Here is a 21,475-nt window from a genome sequence, read left to right as displayed (position 1 = left end):
TCTTTCCCCCGCCCTGAGCATTTTTTAAATGAACCGAGTTTCAGTCTGGTGTCTGTGGTAATGTGCCTGGGGTCGTAGGGAAAGGGGGCTAAGAAAGGAAAGAGGGGAAGTGGTGGCGTGGAGTTAGGTGGTTTGGGGCTCGGGCGGTCGGTCTAGCGGGCCCCTTCATTGTGCCTGCCTTCTGTGAAACACTGGGCTTGGACGCAGAGGTGCAGTTTCAGCTGGCCAGAGTGGAGCGGCAGGGGTGCAGCTCCGTTGGGCTACAGTAGTGGGCGGCGAGCTCGGGCGGGTGAGGTAAGGAGTGGCGGGTGGAGGGGGACCATGATCGTGCGTGCGCGCGCGCGCGCGCGTGTGTGTGTGTGTGTGTGTGCTGTGCGTGTGCGTCCGCGAGGCGTGGGGGACTGAAGGAGCGCATCCCACCCCGCCACCCGCCCTCGCACTTGGTGCCTCCTGGCCCGCACCTGTGCTGGAGCGCCAGTCACCCTCTGTCCCTCACGCCCCCACCTCCCGTGTCCCTCTCAGTCAAACCTCACCCTGCTCACTTAGAATTTCCCTGTGCAGAGTCAGACCCAAACCCAGAGATGCCTTTGCCTGACTGCTCCCCTCGCCCCCTCCCCCTCCTGCTATAAATAGCCAGGCTAGCGGGTCAGGAACGTCACAACGCCAGAAACCAGGACCCCGAGGTTTTCTTCTTGGCAATAGGGGGCAAAGGGTGAGCAGGAGGAAGAGAAAGAAACCGCTCGTGAGTAGTGAAGAAAAAGCTTGCCCCATTGACTCCCAGGAAAGACTAGCATCTTAGAATTTCTGTATCCTTTCCCTTTCTTCTCACCCCCTTTCTGATTCTTTCATATTCTCAATCCACTCCCCACCCCCTCGCTCAAAATCCAACGTTTGCTCAGCACTCCTCCCATTGGTTTCTCTTTGGCTCCTCGGACTTCGGTTCTCAGTGCTCCCCTCCCGACTGTTAGTGCTCCCACCCCCACCCTCACCACCTCCACTTGTCCCAGGCAGGGGATTGCTATTCTTAAGGAAAAAAAGTTCAACTCCTCGTCCCTTTCAACCTGCTTAGACCTGGAGTGGAATCTCAGGCAACCATCTCCCCCACCCCTTACACCCCACACCTCCTAATCTTTATTCCTCATATTTAAGGACACACACACACACACACACACACACACACACACACATGCACACACACAAACCCCACCACCCGTGAGGTGCAAAACTACCTCCTGCAACAAAAGAAACTTACCAGACTCTCTGGTTGCTTTTGTCTTAAAGAAAAAAGAAAAGATTTTATTCAGGCTGCACTTCTGGAGCAGTTTAATATTATTCAAACATGTACATATTACACACATAAATGTTTTTCTTCCTTTTTTCCCTTTAATTTTTTTTTTTTTTTTTAACAAGGAAATCTCGGTCCCCGGCAGCCGCCGCTGCCCCTTTGATGTTTTGGTACGACGTGCGCATGCGCTCCACATTAGAATTACTGCACTGGGCAGACTAAGTTGGATCTCCTCTCTTCAGTGAATCCCTCAATCCCATCAAAAACTAAAGGGATGTGGAGAGTCCGGAAAAGGGGCTACTTTGGGATTTGGTCGTTCCCCTTAATAATCGCCGCTGTCTGTGCTCAGAGGTAAGTGTCTTTTTCCCTTCTCACTTGGCAGGGCTGTCTGCATACCTCTCCGTGAGCAGGGCTGTTGAAGATGCAGAGCTGTCTTCTTTATTCATTCCAGTTTATTGTCATTTTTTTTTTCTTTAGTGTCAATGACCCTAGCAATATGTCGCTGGTTAAAGAGACGGTGGACAGACTGTTGAAAGGCTATGACATTCGTCTGAGACCCGATTTTGGAGGTAATACGATTGACTTGCAAATAAGAAACAGTCCGGCTCCAAGCGAAGCTGTCTTTTGGGCTTTGTGTGCGCTCTCTTCCCTCTCCTTAGTTAGACCTGCATGTGGTGTGTGGAATGTGTCCCTATTTTACCGTGCTGAGAAGGGATCCAAACTTAAGGCAGTTTGTTAGTGTCCAGCACTTGAGAGGTCTTTCAAAAATGACCCCCCTTAGCGTGTAATCGGACTTGGTAACTGCTTTCCATCTCCTTCGCTGTGGTAAATCTTTGTTCCCAGACTGAGCTTTCCTATGATACAAGCCTTTTAAGTTTACTTAATAGTGTGCCCAGGGCTGTCTCGTAATGTGACTATTTTTGAGGACAGGATGTTCAGGCAGTTGACTGAGAGGTGGCCTCAACTCCCTGTGCCCACCTACTTTGGAAGAGTTCTGGCCATGGTTTAAAGTGACTCATGTCTGGATACTATCCTGTCCTCAAAGGGAAATGACATAGAAGAGATTGGGGTCCGGGGGACGGAGACAAGAGACAGCAGAGGGAAAAGGGCATCACTCTCTGCAGCCCCAGAGACGCTAGTGTGAGAACTGAATTTCACTTCAGATTCTTAATGGGAGTCAAAGAGTTAAAGCCTCCACACAGAAGTGTGTGGGTAAAAATAAAAAGGAGGGGGGTTCAATGCAATCTACACAATTTCCCGGGGCTAAACCCTTCTTCTGCTGCCGTGAGTGTCTGAATTCACATGCGGAGACGTCGACATGTGGACACACAGCTGGAATCCCTGTCCCATAAGGACATGTGTACATATTCCTAGAAGAATGTTCCCCCATTCCTCTGGCCAAGAAGTAGGAGAGTGGTGGACACGAGGATTAACTTTAGACAGGGGTTTTCAGTTCCCAGTGACAACTCTTGTTATGACTGACTAAGTTCTGAGAAGTCACGTGGTTGTCCATCTTGGCTTGCAGGTCCCCCTGTGGCTGTAGGAATGAACATTGATATTGCCAGCATTGATATGGTCTCTGAAGTTAATATGGTGAGTATTAATGTTCACAGCTATGCCTCTGCAATCCTTCATCTGGGGATGGGAGAGGGCTGCCATTGGGGGTGTGTTATGCTTGGATATATGTATAGCATGGGGACCAGGGACACAGTATTTTGCCCTGGAATCCATGGTATATGTAGTCACAGACCAACTTATTCTGGTTCTTTGCACTTTTTCCAATTTGGATCCAACACTGTGTCTCAGCACAGAGTGAGTAAAACACATCACACACTCACTTGTAAAAGGCAGCAATATGCTGGAGGCCCCCTGCAGGATCTATGGTTCTGACAGCTTCTTGGAAGCCCCAACTGACAATCCTGGGTTTGGGGGTAGGTCATGGGAAAAGGAGGATTTGAATATGACAGAAAATTTACCAGGGCGTCCATCTTAAAAACTAACCGAACACAAAGAGACTAAATAATTGCTCCTGGAATATTGCTGCCCACTTGTTGCTTGGAGAAAAACCCTCTTCATACTTAATGACATTCGGCGTCCCCACCCCCACTGCTCACCATCTCTTTTAACCCCTTCTGCTGTCCCAGTGAGATAAAATAAAGTCTGACCACTATGCTTCCAAAAGGCAAGTTTAATAGCAAGTGTACTCTCTTACTGAAGCTGCAATGTTATTCATCATGTGTACCAATTGCAGACAAACTTATTGACAGTCATACTCAGTTCCTCTTTGGGTAAAGAACAAGCACGAAGAAAGAGGGGTGCAGGAAGAATCTGTGTTCTCCAACAGGGAAGCACTTTTGGGGGGGGTTGTTTCATGCAGGAGCGCCCCCTGCTGCCCATGTTGGAGCACTACGGACATGCATGACAAGGACAAGTGTCCCAGATTCCCCCTCTTAACTCAGGGGCATTTCTCCAATGAATCTTTCTCTCTCTCTCTCTCTCTCTCTCTCTCTCTCTCTCTCTCTCTCTCTCTCTCTCTCTCTCTTTCTCCTTCAGTTTTGGAACGTCTGTCTAGATAGGCTGAACCCTAATGTAATATTCCAGTATTCTTTTCAGATCTGCTAGCACACGGTACATTTCAGATTTTTGTATGACATCCTCCTGTCCTCCTGTCTTGAAAGTGGACAAACAATTCAAGAAGGGGATGAAGTGTGTAATCTTTTATACAAACACTTCAAAGCCAGCCACTGGGACATGAAATTTAGGGCATACTAATTAACTCAAAAAGTTTGAGGTATTAGGATTTAACCTGCCTAGCTCCCATCTCAACTTGACAGGAGTTCCCACATTCCCAGAATTCAAAGAGGCAACTCATATGACAATCATAGATGCTGGGCATTAATCATCTGAAGATTCTGACTATTTTACAGAAGCTAAAGGGGATAATCAATTAATTCAGCAGTGGTTTAATAACATAAATCACATTGTAATCGTTGTTTTTATTGTATGGTACCCAAACACAGAAGAAAGACAATGTTACATGACTAGGAAACACACAACAGGAGATTCTCCTACATGGATAGAGAATGTCTTTCTTAAATTTATTTCCCAGATTTTCAAATATTTGCTTTTGTGGGATTTGCAAAGTCCTCCATTAGTTTACATATTTGAAATCAACAAAAAAAAAAAAAAAAAAAGGAAATGTCCTAATCTGGGTACCTCCATGGTCTTTGACTCTAAACTGAACTGTTAACTGCTATCGTGAAAGTTATATAGAAATTAAGTAAGGGTTTGTGTTTTCTAAGTGTGGTTGCATCAGAATCATCACATCTACCTTTATTTTGATTTATGTTCCTTTTCTCCAATAAAATATTATTTTAGCAACTGCTTCTTTAAGATATCACAAGATGATATTTTATAGAAAAGTAAGAAAAAGCATCTAAGAGATGCAGCAATGCGCATCAGATGACTCCAGGTTACTACAATAGGTTGGGGAAGAACTTGGGTGCATTTTATCCTTACATGGGGTGGAGTGGCAAACTTTTATTTTCTTCGTGAACTTCGTTGCCATTTTCCCCCCTGCATGCACTATTTTGGAGAAATATCAGAGGTGGACACAATGCCAAGACCTGCTAGTCAAAATATAGATCCAGCTGAGGCAGGGTGTCATCACTTTGAGCTATTTACTGTTGCAGAGAAGTCATGGGATGTTGAAAGTGCAAAAATAAATGTCAGCTTGTAAATGGGACAACATTGTAGCATTAATGATTTGAAGCAAGTGTGAAAAATTCCAAACCAGATTCCTTTCTTAGCTCAACGCTGACACTCATGGATCTGTCCAGCTACACTTTGAGCTGTGCAAAAACTTTTATTTATTTCAGCTACCTAAAACTAATTCTCCAAAGAACATTTTTGTAACATATGTAGCTATTATCTTGTTTCTAATTAAGGTTATTATCTTGGAAGCAACAGATGAATTTGACCCCATTGGTAGCTCAATACAAATGCTCATTTCAAACTGTATAAAGGCCGACAAGGGTTAGGATGTTTCAGGTATATTTAGTATCTAAAGAATCATTTATTGAAATGAAATCTCCACGTTGATTAATACACACACTTCTTCCTCAGTATGGCTTGTGAAATAGTCTCTAGTAGCTGTAACTTTCATTGCGGTGTATCTGCCTTCGAAGAATGAGATTCCCTAAGCCTTTCACTCATTTGAGCTAAAGGATTAAAGGTCTGTGTTGATGTGATTTCTTTGTTTTGTTTTATTTTGTTTGTTTGGCAGATAACAATGGTAGAAAGATCCTGATCTGGATCAAAGGTGTGAGATACCAACTCCATTCCTTAGTCACCCTGAGTTTATTCACAGTCCAAAAGGTCTTGATTTCCTTAAGTGTCGAAGAAGAGAAATAATTCCCTTTCTGCTATCCCGATATCTACCATCCCAGATAACTACCAGATTTAGGAAAATGGCGTTGTGTGCACTTAATAATGAGCGAACACCAGGAAAGCATTCAAGATACCCAGTACCCACTCGGTTGTTCCCCCGTGTACCTGTGCAATGGTCATGCGTTTCACTAGGGTGTAGTTTCGTCCCGGCTGATGAAAAGGGCATGTTTAATTGACTTCCATCTCCAAGATACATATGTCTCTAGTTACGCTTGTTTGTTATGGTAATTGTTGAATACACAAAAGTTTCAGGAAAACTTTGAAATGAAGAAAAACATGGAGGAAGTCTAAAATTTCTAAACAGTGTCTAACTTTGAGTTGCTAGGACAGTGGTGACAGTTGGCAGGTTCTTTATTCTGGTGACCATTACCCAGTGGAAGATCTTCGGAAACCATGATCTCAGTCAGAATGCTGCTAGGCAGGAAGCTTGGCTCTGGAATGAAATATTTTTAGATGTCTTGGTTAAATTGGCAGGAATCTTTTTGTTAAGATTCTTTGATGAAAAGTGCATTTTACGATTCAAATTTGGCTCTGAGAATTATGGACCAAAATAGCTTTTTTCTTCATTTGAGGCAGATTCTTCAATTTGAAATGGCACATTTGCCAACCAACTGAAGCAATATTTCACTTTTCAGGAAAGAGTTCTAGTAAACACATTCACAAAATTACCTTTTTATGGAATGGCAAATGAAGAGAAGTAATGCCTTAAAAATATACAGATGTTTCTTGTATCGCCAGCTGCACAGCTTAAAATTCCATTCAAAAAATAGTTATTTAGCAGCTACTATAAGCAAGAAAAGTGTAAGGCCTTATGGACAGAGGAACAAAGATCACCCCACCCCTGACCTCATGTAACTTTGTATTTGAATGTGCATTGCTCTTTAACTCTGCCTCAGGTTCTTACATTTGATTAGCCCAAGTCTTATCCTTTCTTTCAGGTCTTTGTTTAACAGGCAAGCAGGTGCCTAGAGTTCTCTCTCTTCCATGAGGCTTTTTGTCACTTCTTAATTTTAATGCTCATTTGGTATTTGGTATGTCAAGTTGGCTTATTTACTACATACTTCACCTGTCCACTTCTATCATGCTGATGAATCACATCAAAACACATGATATTGTCTCTGTCAGTATGTGAAGTTTCCAGCACTGAATGAAGAATCTGTTATCATGGCACAAATTTGTTATTATTGCCTTTCCTACAGCCTATAAAGTACCTGTGGAGAAATAGAGCATAGAATCATAGTGCTTGATTTGAAGACATGCTCCATTAAAAAAAAAAAAAAAAAAAAACAGCGTACAGTAAATCCCAATGTCAAGTTGTAAGTACTTTGAAGGAGGACAGAACACTGTAGAAATATAGAATTATGATGCGTTACATAGAGGTCAAAATGGAGGTTAGAGGTCTGTGGATAGATGTTCCAAGCAGAAAGTAAAACTAGAAAGGCACTAATAGAAGAGAATATGACAAAGGAGAAAGAAATGGTATCAGGGATTTTTCTGGTAACTTTTAAAAGCTGGTGTGATCCTGGGGACATGGTGAAGGGTTGGTAACATAGTGATAGACAATGGTCAGATTATACATAGTATGCCTGTATGCACATGTGTGTGTGTGCATGTGTCTCTGTCTGTCTCTCTGTCTGACTGTCTTACTCAAAAGCTGCTATTTTTTTCAAAGACAATAAGGACTCATGGAAAAGTCTTAACAGAATAACATAGTCTGACTCAAACCTGTAGAAGGTTGTTGCAAAATATAGGAGGTGAAAAGATGTGAAGAAAGGGCTAAGGTCTAAACAAGATATGAAAACTGACTACAAAGGCTAGGAATCATTGGTGAGTTAAGACATGAGCATAACGGAGGAGGTATAAAAGCCATTCACTTACAGATCAGAAGTGGTAGGATTTAGATGAATCCCAAGATTTTGCCTGTCTTTTTTATTGCCATAAAGACCATCAGAAAGGCAGTTCAGGCTAGAAGGATGAAGTATTAGCTGATGGTGTGTGCTCTGAGTGAGCAATGCTGAGTTTTCTATATGTGCATGCAGCGTTCAAATGGTGGTAACTGGTAGGTGTTTGAAAAAATGGGAGCCTATAACCGAGAGAGAAGAGCAGTTGAGGATGGACTGGAACACTGTGGCAGGTAAGTGTGTCTTTTTGCTGTGTGAAAAGAAAGAGGGGAAGCAGATAGGGAGAAGTGGAGGTCTGTGAGCGCTGCAGTTTCAGTGGCAGAATATTGCAAAGGGGCTCAGAAAAGAGTTCGATCAGCATCTAAGGTGTAGCCGAGCAGTGACTGGTCTAAGAACCTTTAGGAAATGTCCTAGAGGTGGATGCGCATGAGTGTTTGAATGAGAAACAAGTGGTCAGTGAGGTCAGGTGTTACCAGGATCAGTTTAGAGAAGATGTGAGATTTGTCACTCAGCCACGGTGACAAGAACATATTAACAAAGTGCAACCAGAAGCGTTTTAGTAATTGGAAGCCAACTGCACTTTTGAGGGGAGGAAAATTGCTAAAAAGGAAAAAAAAAAGGAGTCATGTGTACTTTAGAGAAGAAATACCCTTCAGGAGGCAGCAGGTGGAAGAGTCAAAGAATGATATAGGATAGAGTGAGAATCTGAAAGATTTCTCGACTGAAGATTTTGATGTTCTCTGTACCACAGGAGATATTTTCTAGCGAGACAGAGGAGGCAAGATAGCTGATGTGGAATAGGCAAGGGGAGGTGGGGCCAGTAAGGCCTGACAGAGAGGCTGATGAAGCATGAATGCACACTCAGTGGCCACAGGTTGGGTTATCTCTAAATAAATTATGGGCAGAAGCTTTTGTACTCAATGCCAGCAAGCCATTCACTGTTTCCTCCTCCTCTTCCTCCCTGCCTCCATCCCCATTTTCCTTCTCCCTCCTCACTCTACTCCTCTTCATATCCACTCTTTTTCCTCACCAGCTTTCTTCCCTTCTTTCTCCTCAACCGTTTCTCTTTCCCATTCGCATTACTCTTCCCGCGGTTCACCCTTGTTTCTTCCTTCTCTCCACCTTCCTCCTCTTCTTCCCTGCTGTCTTCCTCCCCCTCCACCGCCCGTGCAATGTTCAGCAACCACCAGAGTCATCACCGTCAACAGCTCATTAAGATGGTAAAATAATTATATCTACTGTTTACTGAGTTCTTAGGCAGCCATTGTGTTATTTCTCATTATTCCATTAGCAAACCTCTTAGAAGAGCAGATCATGACAATCAACTTATTTGTGAAACAGAGAAACCTGAAGTGCAGAAATGAAGAGGGACTTATTCAAGGTCACACAGGCAGCAAATAATCACCTTCACATCTCTCAACATTAGCATCTCATTTAGACTTTCCTTTTAACATGGAAAAGTCTAATTCTTTGATTCTTTTTTATTCTACCAGGATACTGCTTTGGTTTTAATTCTTCTGAGGTGTGTGTGTGTGTGTGTGTGTGTGTGTGTGTGTGTGTGTTTAAGAAAACAGTGGATGGATTAAATGAACCAGTCATTTGGGAGTGTTACTGCCACTCCTCGTCCTATCTTTAAAATGTCCCAGTCTATCACAAGTGATTTCTTTACTCAGGCACTTCAGTCAGTGTATATTGAACATGGCCAAGTGACTAAAGAATAATTTATTATAAGATCACAAGCAGTTGAGAAAGCTGACTGTAAGGGGCTAACTTCTTTCATTGTTAATGAGTGTCAGTCAGTGACATGTCTAATTTTATTTTAGTGCTTCAGGAATGTCATCCAGGTGACCATAAATGTTATTAATATATGATTAAAAATTGTCATCAATGTTGCTAGCCTAATTTTCAAAAACTTTAACCTCTTTTAATGATTTTAAATTGTAGGTAGGTGTTAAAAGACCACACTTTTTCCTTTTCTTCATCCATTTTCACGACCCCTGTTTCCTTCCCTTTTGTGTCCTTCCCTCTTTCCCATATGACCTAAATGCAACTCCATCACAAGCATGAAATTCTGAGACTTTTCATGTGGTTTTGAACATACATTCCATTCAATAATTCCAATTTTAAAATCTATTCCTTTCAGCTTTCAGTCAGAGACTATCATTTGCTGTTTTCTTGCTGGATATTTAGCAAGGCTTCGCTTGATTGAGAGGTGAATTAAAGATCTGACGAAGGGCTTACTTTTTAAAGAAAGTAGATGGAATATTCTTTCTCTAATGTCATAGTTTAGAAAGGCATTATGTATGTCTTGTTTTCTCCTAATCCATTACACAGTTACAGAATTACTACAAGAATACAAATTAGAGAAAAAATTGGAAGAAGGAGGTTTACTTTTTGGAAGGATGCATTCTGATTTCTTGTTCATTCAAAGTATCTGAACTCTGGAACTGCTGATATTTGGGGTCAGCGAGTACTCTTGTATAGGGTTGTCATGTGTAACACAAGGCATTCAACAGCACTTCTTGCTTCTACTTATTGAATGCAAGTGGCAACCATTACATTATGAAAACCAAAAATGTCTTGTAGGATCAGTAGTGTTAAGAATAGTGTGCTTTTGTCCTCAAGCAAGTAAGGAAAAGCATTCTCACTGCACGATGTGTTTCTGTGTTTAATGGTCATTCTCATTTATGTTTAGAAGTCTACCATGGGTAAATGATTTTAAATGCAAAAAACAAAAATGCGTCCTTGTTAGTTCTTTCAAATTGATTTAATTTGAGTTTATTGCATTTTAATTCTTGTACTTATTCTTATTTTGCAAGTGCTCTTAGTTATTTTATAGTATTATGCAGTGCATTTCTATTTAATAGGACAGAAACATCTTTACAATTATAATAATGAGAATGCATAACATTGTTATCACCAAGGCAAACTAGTGTTTTCATGTAATCTTTCTATAATTTTGTAGATGTGGAAGCATGAACACATGATCACTTGCCTGTTATTCATTGACTGCTATTATAAAAGGAAGCTGTTACATCTACTTAATAAACATATACAATTATGGCAATTGATTCACTAAAAATTAAAGGAGCACATAATGTAATTTTATACTTCATTAATAATGATATGCAAAATATGCAGAACACCGAACTTTACTAAAATATCAATAATCGCTTGACTAATATCTACACAGCTATGGCATTCTGAGTCTTTCTAAAACTACTCCATTTTTGGATGATGTATACATGCATTGAAACTCATCATTAAAGAAGAAAACAAAGTTTATGAGATTTAAAAAACATATAACCAAAAAATATATGTTTTTAGTCATGAATCTTATTTGCCAAATATATACTATATTTTATTACTCTATCATATTGCATATAACTCAAGGTGATAAATGGTTTGTCATAATCTTTATGGAGAAGTTTTTTGTCTGATGGCTTTAGCTGGCAATTTTGTTAATGTGCTATAGGCATTTCTATTGCCAACTCTCATTTCCTTGCTCTGTAAGTTGGCACCTTGTGTCCATTTTTCTGCCAAGAGGTCTTCGCTAAAAAGTAATTCACAGGCAATTGAAGATGATATAAATTTTCTCTAACACAACAGCAACAATGAAATTAACTAAGTTTTAAAGGTGGATTAATGTGTATCTTAGAAAAGGGATACATGAGTAAGCCAGAGAGGAAGGCCAGAGATTGGGAGGCCAGCATTTGCAAGCACCTCTGATGCTCACCTCAGGCATGACTATCCCAAGATGTGCAACCACTAAGGGCTGAAATTGTTGACTGTCATTGAGAGCAATTTGGAAAATATTTAAGTCTTGACTAAAAGGTGTTATTGGTTAGGTTTTATGGTAGTAATAGAGGTAGATTTTACAAGTCTCTCATTGCAATATAGAATTTTTAAGTCTCTCTTTGCAATATAGAATTCATCTTTATTGCAGAAGTTGAAAGTGAAAGGAAGATAGAGACAAGAAGATTTTGGATGATGAGACAGGAACGTGAATACACATAGCACAATGAAATGCTGAGGATGAATTCATACTGGGACCCTTGACTTTTTCTGTGTTAGCATTCACATCTTCCGAGTCTGTGCCCCGAACCTGATTTAGTAAGTTTGAGGCCGAACTCCATTCATCTGAGAGTGTTAAGGAATTACAGATGCAGGTTTTGTCAGGGGATGTCATTCTTTTAGACACACTAGTTTACAATGAAATTAGAAGTGAATTTGATGTTTCCACTGGCAAAGGAAATGGGAAACCATTGACTGTTCTCTAATAGCTTTTGAAAGCTTTTGCAGCAATAGAGTATACTGGTCTTGCCAGAGGACCTGATTTCAATGCCCAGTACACCTATCAGGTAGCCCCCAAATGCCTGTAACTCCAAGCCCAGAGAATCCAATGCCTCTGGACTCCTCTGGCACTTGAACTCGTATGTGCATACCTCCACATAAACACAGATGCCAGGTACGTGCACATAATTAAAAATAAAATATTTTTGAAATGTAAGACCTGGGTGGTTAAGCACCTCAAAGACCAGTGATTTTTCAGCACCCAATTTGTTCAAAATTATTAATCAAAACTATTTAAAAATATTTGCCTATGGGTTTTCACTTGTCAGTTACGTTACTCGGTGTTGAACTGCTATGATACATCCCTGAAAAGAACCCTGAAAAGTTTCCATGAAAGGTTCACTTGATAAAAGATTTGCAATTTTGACCTGTACCTGGGAAGTTATTATAGCTAATTTTACAACTCATTTTTATTGAGAAACATCTATGCTTTAGTACAACTTTAAGATAATTTCTTATTTTCAAAAAACTATGAAATAAATTTTGCAGTCACATTTTATGGACGTGGGCTGAGGGGTTGGGAAATGAAGCCAGAGCCTAACTACAACCAAGACAATAAAGATCTCTCCATGATGCTCCAAAAGTGTTGGGAGCAGAGTTGAAGCTTGATACCCCCTGAAAGTTTTTCTAGAGTTACTAGAAAAATAATTTCCAATGAACTGAGTAGAGGTGCCCTTGACATAGTCCCCAAAGTTGGTGGTTGTCAGTCTACACTCCAGCTTGAGAGGCTAGTTTTGGATACTCCAAATGAAATGAATAGAAGGTTTAAAAAAAAAAAAAAGTCGAAGTTTGTTGTACTGTGAAAACATATAGGCTCAGTCATTTAGATATGAATTCTGCTAGTAATTATCACTTTCAGCCCCAGTAGGATTTGTAAGTGAATTGGAGATTATAATTTATACTTTTCTTAGCTGTTGTACGTTAGCTTTCATCCCTGAGAGATGAATTCGGTTTTTGCTCAAAACAAAAATGTGCTCAGAAGAAAATATATGCTAATCCTGGGAATTAAGAGCAAAATTAGATTTTTATTAAATTTTAGGAGAGACTATTGGAGCCAAGAAATGTCAACCCTTCACATCACACTTGCCATTTTTGTGGGATGACACCTGTCTCCAAATGCTCTGTGATCAGCGTTTCAGTTTCTTTAAAATAACAGCTACACGTGTTTCAGCTCAACTCAACAGACTTCAATTTGAACAGACTCATTTCTAACTTCTGGAAAGTATGTTACTTAAAAAGCACATATAATATTAATATATCTTTAATATACTTTATCTAAATTCCACACAGATTGATAAGAAAAAAATCAGAAGAAATATACCATGTATATATGTAATCCTCTTTGCATACACATATGTTACATAATTGCTATGTTATATATCATGTATACTTATTTATAAAGCAGAGTCTTTCAGTCAAATTATGCTATCAAATTTTAACAGATTACTTCTACACTTATGAAATAGTATTTATATTAAAAGGAAGATACCAGAAGCCCCATCTTTATCCTATATCTGTAACTGATGAAATTTAAATCATGGCACAGTTTTTCTGGCTTTTAGACCAATAGGCTTTTTTAAAATTGCTAATGAGCCGGGCGATGGTGGCGCACGCCTTTAATCCCAGCACTCGGGAGGCAGAGGCAGGCAGATCTCTGTGAGTTCGAGACTAGCCTGGTCTACAGAGCTAGTTCCAGGACAGGCTCCAAAGCCACAGAGAAACCCTGTCTCGGAAAATAAATAAATAAATAAAATTGCTAATGGAGGAACTATGTGTAAGATAATTTTCAGTTGCTTGTATTTTATTTGTAAATCAAGTTAATTTCTCTGCTATACAATTTTCTCCATATTTTAGGACTTTCAAAAACCAGGGGACTTGGATTCTTTTCTCTTTTTCTCACCATTAAAATATTTTTCTGATCAGAAAAAAATGAAAAATTTATTTGATTACAATTAGCAAAATTAATATAAAAATTTCAGGATTTGTAGAAATATATTTATGGTATTAATAGGAAATATATTTATCATATGAAATAAAATAACAAAGCATTATACTTTCAGGTATATTTATGATGGTCAGCATTTTTAATATCTCTTGATATTATCTATAGTCATTCTAATGATTGTATAAAATTTTAATATATATGTATATATATATGTGTGTGTGTGTGTGTGTGTGTGTACTATATTTATTAAATCAATCCTTTATGGATGAACCTCATTATTTGGGAAAATTTTTGCTTTTCTACTACAAAATAAACAATATAGAGTTCTTAAATATCTTCATATTGGATACACTTGTAAAATTATTTTTCTGCTTTTAGATCTGTGATTTTACTTTTAAGATTAACAATAATCTTAAAAGGCGAAACCCCAAGAATAACCAGAGCTCCACTTGCAAACAAAGATAGAAGTTCAAGTAACCATTATAAACATAAAGATGACAAAAGAGAAAATTATTCTAAAATGAGCAAATGGAAGGGAATCAATGCGACATGAAAGAAACTCTCTTGAGGACCAGCAATTATAAAAATTAATGCTTTCGTAACTCAAAAAATTACTCTTAAAACAGTTACATAAAGTGTTTTAATACTATTTGGCTACAGGTAACAGGTTAGATGTCCTAGCTATCAATTGTAAATCAGTTTTTAAAGATTTCTGCGTCATCTATCACCTCTAAAATACAGCCAAGGCCATTTGTATTCCAATTTGCTTTGTACTTAAATCACGAAGTTCTATGACCTAATGCTATATGGATGCTTTGGGTATAGTTAATATATTTTATTACTACAGTAATTAAAATCAGTAAAATCTTAACTTCTTGTCTATATAGATTTTATTTCACTAAACAAATATCACCATAACATTTTTGCTATGCTTTAGAAGTGAGCACCATATTGTTTCCATGACTGTTCTAACCGTATGCAGGTTAAGCTCAAAAGGAATCTGACTCATGATGGTTATATAAGAAATGAATTAAATTTATGTTAGAATAACCTGTATTCTCTTTCATTAGTGCTGCTTGTGCTCAGGAAGTTATTGCACAGCCAAATTATAGTTTTATTTGGACGTTATTATCACTTGCATTCAAACAGTAATTTTTACTCGAGGATGTTTCAGTTCAGTTTGGGAATTTGCTTTAGAAGCCTCTGTACTATACTAATCCACCATTTCTTTACTGATATAAGCATATGCATGTCAGTAAGGAAGTCAGAGGTACATCATGAGCCTTGAGGGGCTGTTTCTAATGATGGGCTAGCAGATCCAACTGGGTGTTTTTGTCTGCAGCACTCCTTTCTGAAGCTTGCACACTGAAATTATCACTAAAACTAAAAATTAGGGCTAAATGGAAGTACCAAATTGTAAATAAAATGTGGTTTAATCGGGCTTAACAGTGAATAAACATGTTTTAATATATCAGATTATGAAAAATTAACTATTTCATTGCATGCAATTATTTTAGTTACACTCCTTTGAAGTTTCTTTCTTTTTTCCTATTCTTCCTTCCTTCCTTCCTTTCTTCTTTCTATCTTTCTTTCTTTCTTTTTTTGGTTTTTGTTATTTATTGTTATTGTTTGTTCTGTTTTGTTTTGAGACAGGGTCTCACTATGTAACTCTGGTTGTTTGGGAACTAACTATGTAGATGAATTTGCCCTCAGACTTACAGAGATCCACCTGGCTCTGCATGCACCAACCACCATATCTCACTTTTTGAAATTTCTTTTTAAAATATTGAATATTTTTGAAATTGGCCAATTTCTTTTAAAGAATGGAATGCAACACAATCTTTATTCTACTGCAGGACTAGAGTTAAATACATTATGTAGTTATTTCTGCAACTATTAGACTGCATTTTGTTCCTTAAAACTAATAAGGCAGGTGAAAATTTGCAGAGTGGATGCTTTTTCTTTGATGTTCTTATAAGCATAGTTTGGCTGTAGAATCTTGTCTCTTCCATGTACTAGCTACACAACACTGTACAAATTAATTGACTAATTAGACTATCGGTTTTCTCATCAGTTGTATGGGAGCAAGAATGGTGTGAACTTCAAAAGATGATTCCCCAAAGTAAATAATTCAATATACAGACTAGACTTATTACAATTTCCACAAATCATAATATATCTACAGATAGTATCTGTTAAAAAATGACGAACAGCCAGGCTTGCTGGGATATGCCTTCTATTCCAGCACTTGAAAAAAAAGGGCAGATGGATCTCTGTGAATTCAAGACTAGCCTGTCTATATAGTTAGTTCGAGGCTAGTCAGGGGTACATATTGAGAACCTGCCTCAAAAAAAAAAAAAAAAGCTCCAAATATGATATACATTAAATTTGAATGATTCCATAGGAATTTCAAACACTCCTGATCTCAGTCAGCTTTTATGTAGGGGCAGCAACTATACCCTGAGAAGCACATGGACTTTAATGATCAAAGGAGCCACTCCATAGAGAGGTGCTAGAGTTAGTTCCAGCAAACCTACATTCTAAATTTATCCTACCTTCTTACTAGTGTGTGACCTTGAGTCAATCTTTTATTTTTCTTTCTCTGAGCCCTGGTTCTATTTCTGTGGGTGGCTAAAAAGATTAGATTAATATGCAATACCAGTTCAGAATTTTTTAAAAAATGATTTTTAAAATGCTAGATCGTTTTAAATTTTAAGTTAGCAATCATACATGGGCAGGACGAGGAAGGCAAGTCCATTGGCTATTTAGGATGAAAAGCAAGGATAATAAAAGGCATTATGCTGTCCATTAGAAAATCAATGATTTCCTCCTGGATATTTTGCACTTGTTTTGCAACAGCGCTTTGTTGATTCCACAAGGCTTCAGCTGGCAAATCCTCCCAAGGTGTTCCATCTGCAGGAGTCTGCAGGAGATTTGCTAGGTGCTAATATTTCCATATGCTAATATCTGTTCATATGTCTGAAAGGAATTTATTGAATAGCTGAAATGCAAGCTATTCCCCGTCTCTCCTCTCAGCTCTTTGTAAGGTTCCCAAATCATATGTGTCTAACCTTAAATCTGTGATAACACTTAAGGGGCTTTTAAATACATGTCAGGCTAACAAGAGCTTCATCCTCAAAAGATAGAGTTTCATGGGTTCATGTATAAAAAGAAGACATCCCGCCCCCTTTTTTTTTAACCTGAGAAGAGCACAGGACTTTACCCAGGGAGATGAAGGTACCCTGATATAGCATTGTGGCTTCTGACGTTGATGTTAGAGGAATAATAAAAGAACTGATTATTCTGTGTACGGTGGCGTCGGAAAGGAAATACTGTCCTCTGTGATGCATATGGAAATTGTTGCCAAGGTCATTTTCAGAGCATGGAAGATAGTAAAGTAGATTCCAAAATTTCAGAGGACTTGGCCCTTTCTAACACAGAAGTATGATTTTCCTTTTGCTGAGTCAGAGTTAGGACTCTGACATTACCAAGTTTCTTAGATAGCAACTTCGATGACATGATTTAAACATGGTCTTTCACCTAGTGTTAGAATCACCACTTTTTGAACATTATTCTAGTTCACCATTGTTGTTTCTTGCTTGGTTCTATGCACACACAACAAGAATATTAATACTACCATTTTTACTGCAATTGATCATTTTGGAAGCAATTTCTCATATCTGTCTCACTATCTTTGAGAGGTGAACCCACCTTGCTCGATCACTTCTCCCCTCATTTTAAGTGAATTCTATAAATGTTAACTGTCTTGTTATTAAATAAATAATATGATTACGGTTGTACAAAGCTATTCTCTAAGTCATATTTCAGGAGTACAGTTGGGCCTGCTCATGAGTGATTATTATAGCTGGGCTGATTGACTGTTGATATTCCTTCACAGAAGAAGGTGCAAGAAGAGTCACAAGACTTGCTTATAACTGAGGATCAAACCAACCCTTCAAATAAGTTGCATGCACATAGCCTTCAATTCTTGGGAAAGAGATAGAATATGTAGATGGTAAAAGACTAGAGGGTATTTGTCTTTCTGGGTCTGGGTTACCTCACTCAGTATGATGTTTTCTAGATCCATCCATTTGCCTGCAAATTTCAAGATGTCATTAATTTTGTTCTGCTGTGTAGTACTGCATTGTGTAAATATACCACATTTTCCTTATTCGTTCTTCGGCAGAGGGACATTTAGGTTGTTTCCAGGTTCTGGCTATGACAAACAATGCTGCTCTTAACATAGTTGAGCACATGTCTTTGTGGTACGATTAAGCATCCTTTGGATATTTACCCAAAAGTAGCAAATATCTTATGTACTCACTCATAAGTGGCTTTTAGATATAAAGGAAAGAAAAACAGCCTGCAATTCATAATTCCAGAGAATCTAGACAATGAGGATCCTAATAAAGACATACATGGATCTAATCTATATGGGAAGTAGAAAAAGACAAGATCTCCCAAGTAAATTAGGATCATGGGGACTGTGGAAGAGAGTAGAAGGGGAGGGGAAAGGATGGAAGTGGAGGAGAGAAAAATGTATAGATCAATTTATTCAATTTTTTTAAAAATACAACAAAAAGACTAATAGATGGAATTCCATTTAATATAGCTATAGGAAAGCCATCATTCTTGCTAAGTTAAGACATTCCAGTGAGGCTTTTTAGGCAAGGCACACCTACAGTCCTGTAAGTAACCTCTCACCTGTGTTCTGTAAGTAAGCCTAATAAATGTATTGATCCCTGGAATCAATTTGAGTGAAATCCTACCTCAATTTGTTTCTGGAACCTTTGGAAGGAGGTTTGTTTACAACCTCACCAGGGAAGACATTTTAGTAATAGTTACAAATTGGTTAAATTTGAACTGCAACTCTGGTTTTCCAGATTCAGGTTGTAAGAAGTATAGGTAATTTTGTTTATTAAGTATTGAGGAAGAGTGATTGATGATGTTTTTGAGAGCACTGTTTCCACTCATTGTTTTAACAAGCTGCAAAACCTGTTAGCTATTCCTAAAGGGGCAACTGGAACTTCCTAAGCATCGTTTCATTTTATTGCCTTTGGTAACTTGGAGAACCCAGTAAAACCAATGGTCCTCCACCTCTTTTATCCACATGAGATTTGTCTAGGTTCAAAGAACTGACACATTTAATCAGGCATAATAAATCGTAGATGTTCTTAGTCACAACCAACAAGGTAGACCCCCTCAGACAAGCCTAAAAATCAGTAAATATGGTTTGTTATACCTGTTTCCTAAAGCAATATATTGCGGCAGCTATTGACTTCTTAGCAAGGTTTATTGATTGTTGAGGTTTAATGTGGCAAGCTGTGATGAGGAGTTTAGCTGTGCTTCTCTCCCGTTCATTTCACGGAAACAAATCGATCATATTGCTGGAGTGCACATATATACATATGCACACTCACACACAGGTAAATGAATATAGGCATTCGAATACACACACATACACATGCCAACATGCACATGCATACACCAACACACACATGCTCAAACATATGCATACATACGTACACACATGTGCACTCATACACACATCAACACACATATCATACATACATGTACACACATGTACACACACATAGACACATGCACACACACACCAAAACACATCCCACACAGATACACACTTGCACAAACATGCACATACATACATACATACATACATACATACATACATGTGCACATGCATGTATACCTACCAGCACATACATATCACATATATACATACCAACACACACACACAGCTGTTTGTTGTTAGCTGTGGTCCATACTGTCATAGGATACATGAAGACTTGTAAACCACTTTTCATTTTTAGAACTTATAGTTTGAGCCCTGATCTATGTTATATATTATTTATATTTATATACTGACAAAGGCGTGTGCATTAAAAAAGTTACATATTATCTGGACCCTGCTTTACTCAATTGTGAAATGAGGTAAATCTTAAAACTGTTTGAAGATTAAATATTATAGATGCATATCTCACAAGACGTTATATGTTCGTCTGCAGAAAATACTGAAAATAAGCCTATGTACATATATGAATAGGACTAGTCCATGTGAAATGCAGGAAAGCTACTGTATTGTGTCACCACCACTCCCTAATGAAGGATCAGAGGGAGAGGATGAGATATGACCTTCAAGTAACTGTCTTAGGAGTTACCCACACCTTTAATCCCAGTGCTCACAAGGTAGAGGCAGGCTCTGATTGCTTTTTGGGCTGACGAGGGAGGAGGATTTGATTGGGGGAGGGGGAGGGAAATGGGAGGCGGTAGCGGGGAGGAGACAGAAATCTTAAATAAATAAATAATAAAGGGAGATGAGGAGGGAAATGGGAGGCGGGAAGGAGGCGGAAATTTTTTTCAATAAAAAATATATTACAAAAAAATAAAAAAAAAAACAAATAAATAGAAAAAAAGAGTTGAATATCCTCAAATAAGTTGCAGGATGTTTCATTTTGTGACTAGCTTCATGAATATTTCTTAGTTAGTGAGGCATGCAAAAAATTAGCAAAAGGAAAGTCATTTACCAGTTTGTCAAGTGCTAAGCCCTTTATGCTATAAGGACAGAGCTGAGACTCAGCTAGATAAATATTGAAGGTTAGAGGTGACATAAGACAAATCCTTTGTCAGCCAGCTCGTATAACCATGTTTCTCAAACTACCTTTAGAGGCAGGCACAAAAATACTTTGCATTCCTGTAACTCATTCCCCTGACTAATTAGAGTACAAAGTTTCTTCTTTAAGGAGAGACCAATGTTTTCCACTTACTTTAAATGTCTTTCTGTTTCATTTGACAATAAATCATACTAAAGGTAAATAGATATGATTCATTTTATATTTTCCATTTTAATGCAATATCAGCATTGATCAGAAGAAGGAAAACCAGCATTGGGAGTGAATACTGCCAAAAGAGTACATTAATGATATTGGTGGTTAGATCCCACTAAAATCCCAATGTATTTTCTATTTCATCTTGCCCTTGCTTTCTTTATTGCAGGATATTTTAGATTTAGTTGCTGTATCCCGAGACTCATGAACTAAAATCAAAGTACAGAATGAATGCTTAAATTTTATCTTGCCTCACCTTTGATCTCCTCAAATCATTATTCATCACCGTAAATGTGGATACTATTCTTTTACTATTTTACATTCTCATAAAAATATGTCTCAGTTTTTTCAGGATTTAGTTTTGTTCTTTTAATCTTTATTTCCTTTAAACTTTCGAAATACTTTGTTTGCCATCTTTGTGTCATATTTAAGGAAAGCCTTAATTTTTGAGGAATCTTACATATAGCCAGATTCTTTAAAATGATGAACTTCTGAAAAATGAAAATCTTTCTCTTTGTAGTGTCTTTGCTGTTCCCTAAAAGCCTTAACACATCACTGACTTCCCTCAGCAGATGGCATGAACCTCTAACTGGGAGAAGGATGTTCAGAAGCTATGTATGCACCTAGAGCTGAACACCATACACTTTTTTTTTAATTTATTTATTTATTTATTAAAAATTTCTGTCTCTTCCCCACC

The 21,475-nt window shown here is 38.3% G+C and overlaps 1 protein-coding gene across 3 annotated transcripts in view; it reads left to right on the top strand.

The window, feature by feature from the left end:
• The first annotated feature begins 1,559 nt into the window (after positions 1-1,559).
• Positions 1,560-21,475, top strand: part of Gabrb2 (gamma-aminobutyric acid type A receptor subunit beta2) — a 195,141-nt gene continuing 175,225 nt past the window's right edge. For all 3 annotated transcript variants that reach the window (XM_050138634.1, XM_050138632.1, XM_050138633.1), the window contains exons 1-3: positions 1,560-1,636; positions 1,763-1,854; positions 2,811-2,878. In XM_050138634.1, the coding sequence (XP_049994591.1) occupies positions 1,560-1,636; positions 1,763-1,854; positions 2,811-2,878 (237 nt within the window). The remainder of the gene's footprint in view (positions 1,637-1,762; positions 1,855-2,810; positions 2,879-21,475) is intronic.

Source organism: Alexandromys fortis, unplaced genomic scaffold (assembly GCF_014885135.2).
Source record: "Alexandromys fortis isolate MF-2015 unplaced genomic scaffold, M_Fortis_MF-2015_v1.1 scaffold_11, whole genome shotgun sequence".
Taxonomy (NCBI): domain Eukaryota; kingdom Metazoa; phylum Chordata; class Mammalia; order Rodentia; family Cricetidae; genus Alexandromys; species Alexandromys fortis.
This window is presented reverse-complemented; position numbering and strand designations above follow the sequence as displayed.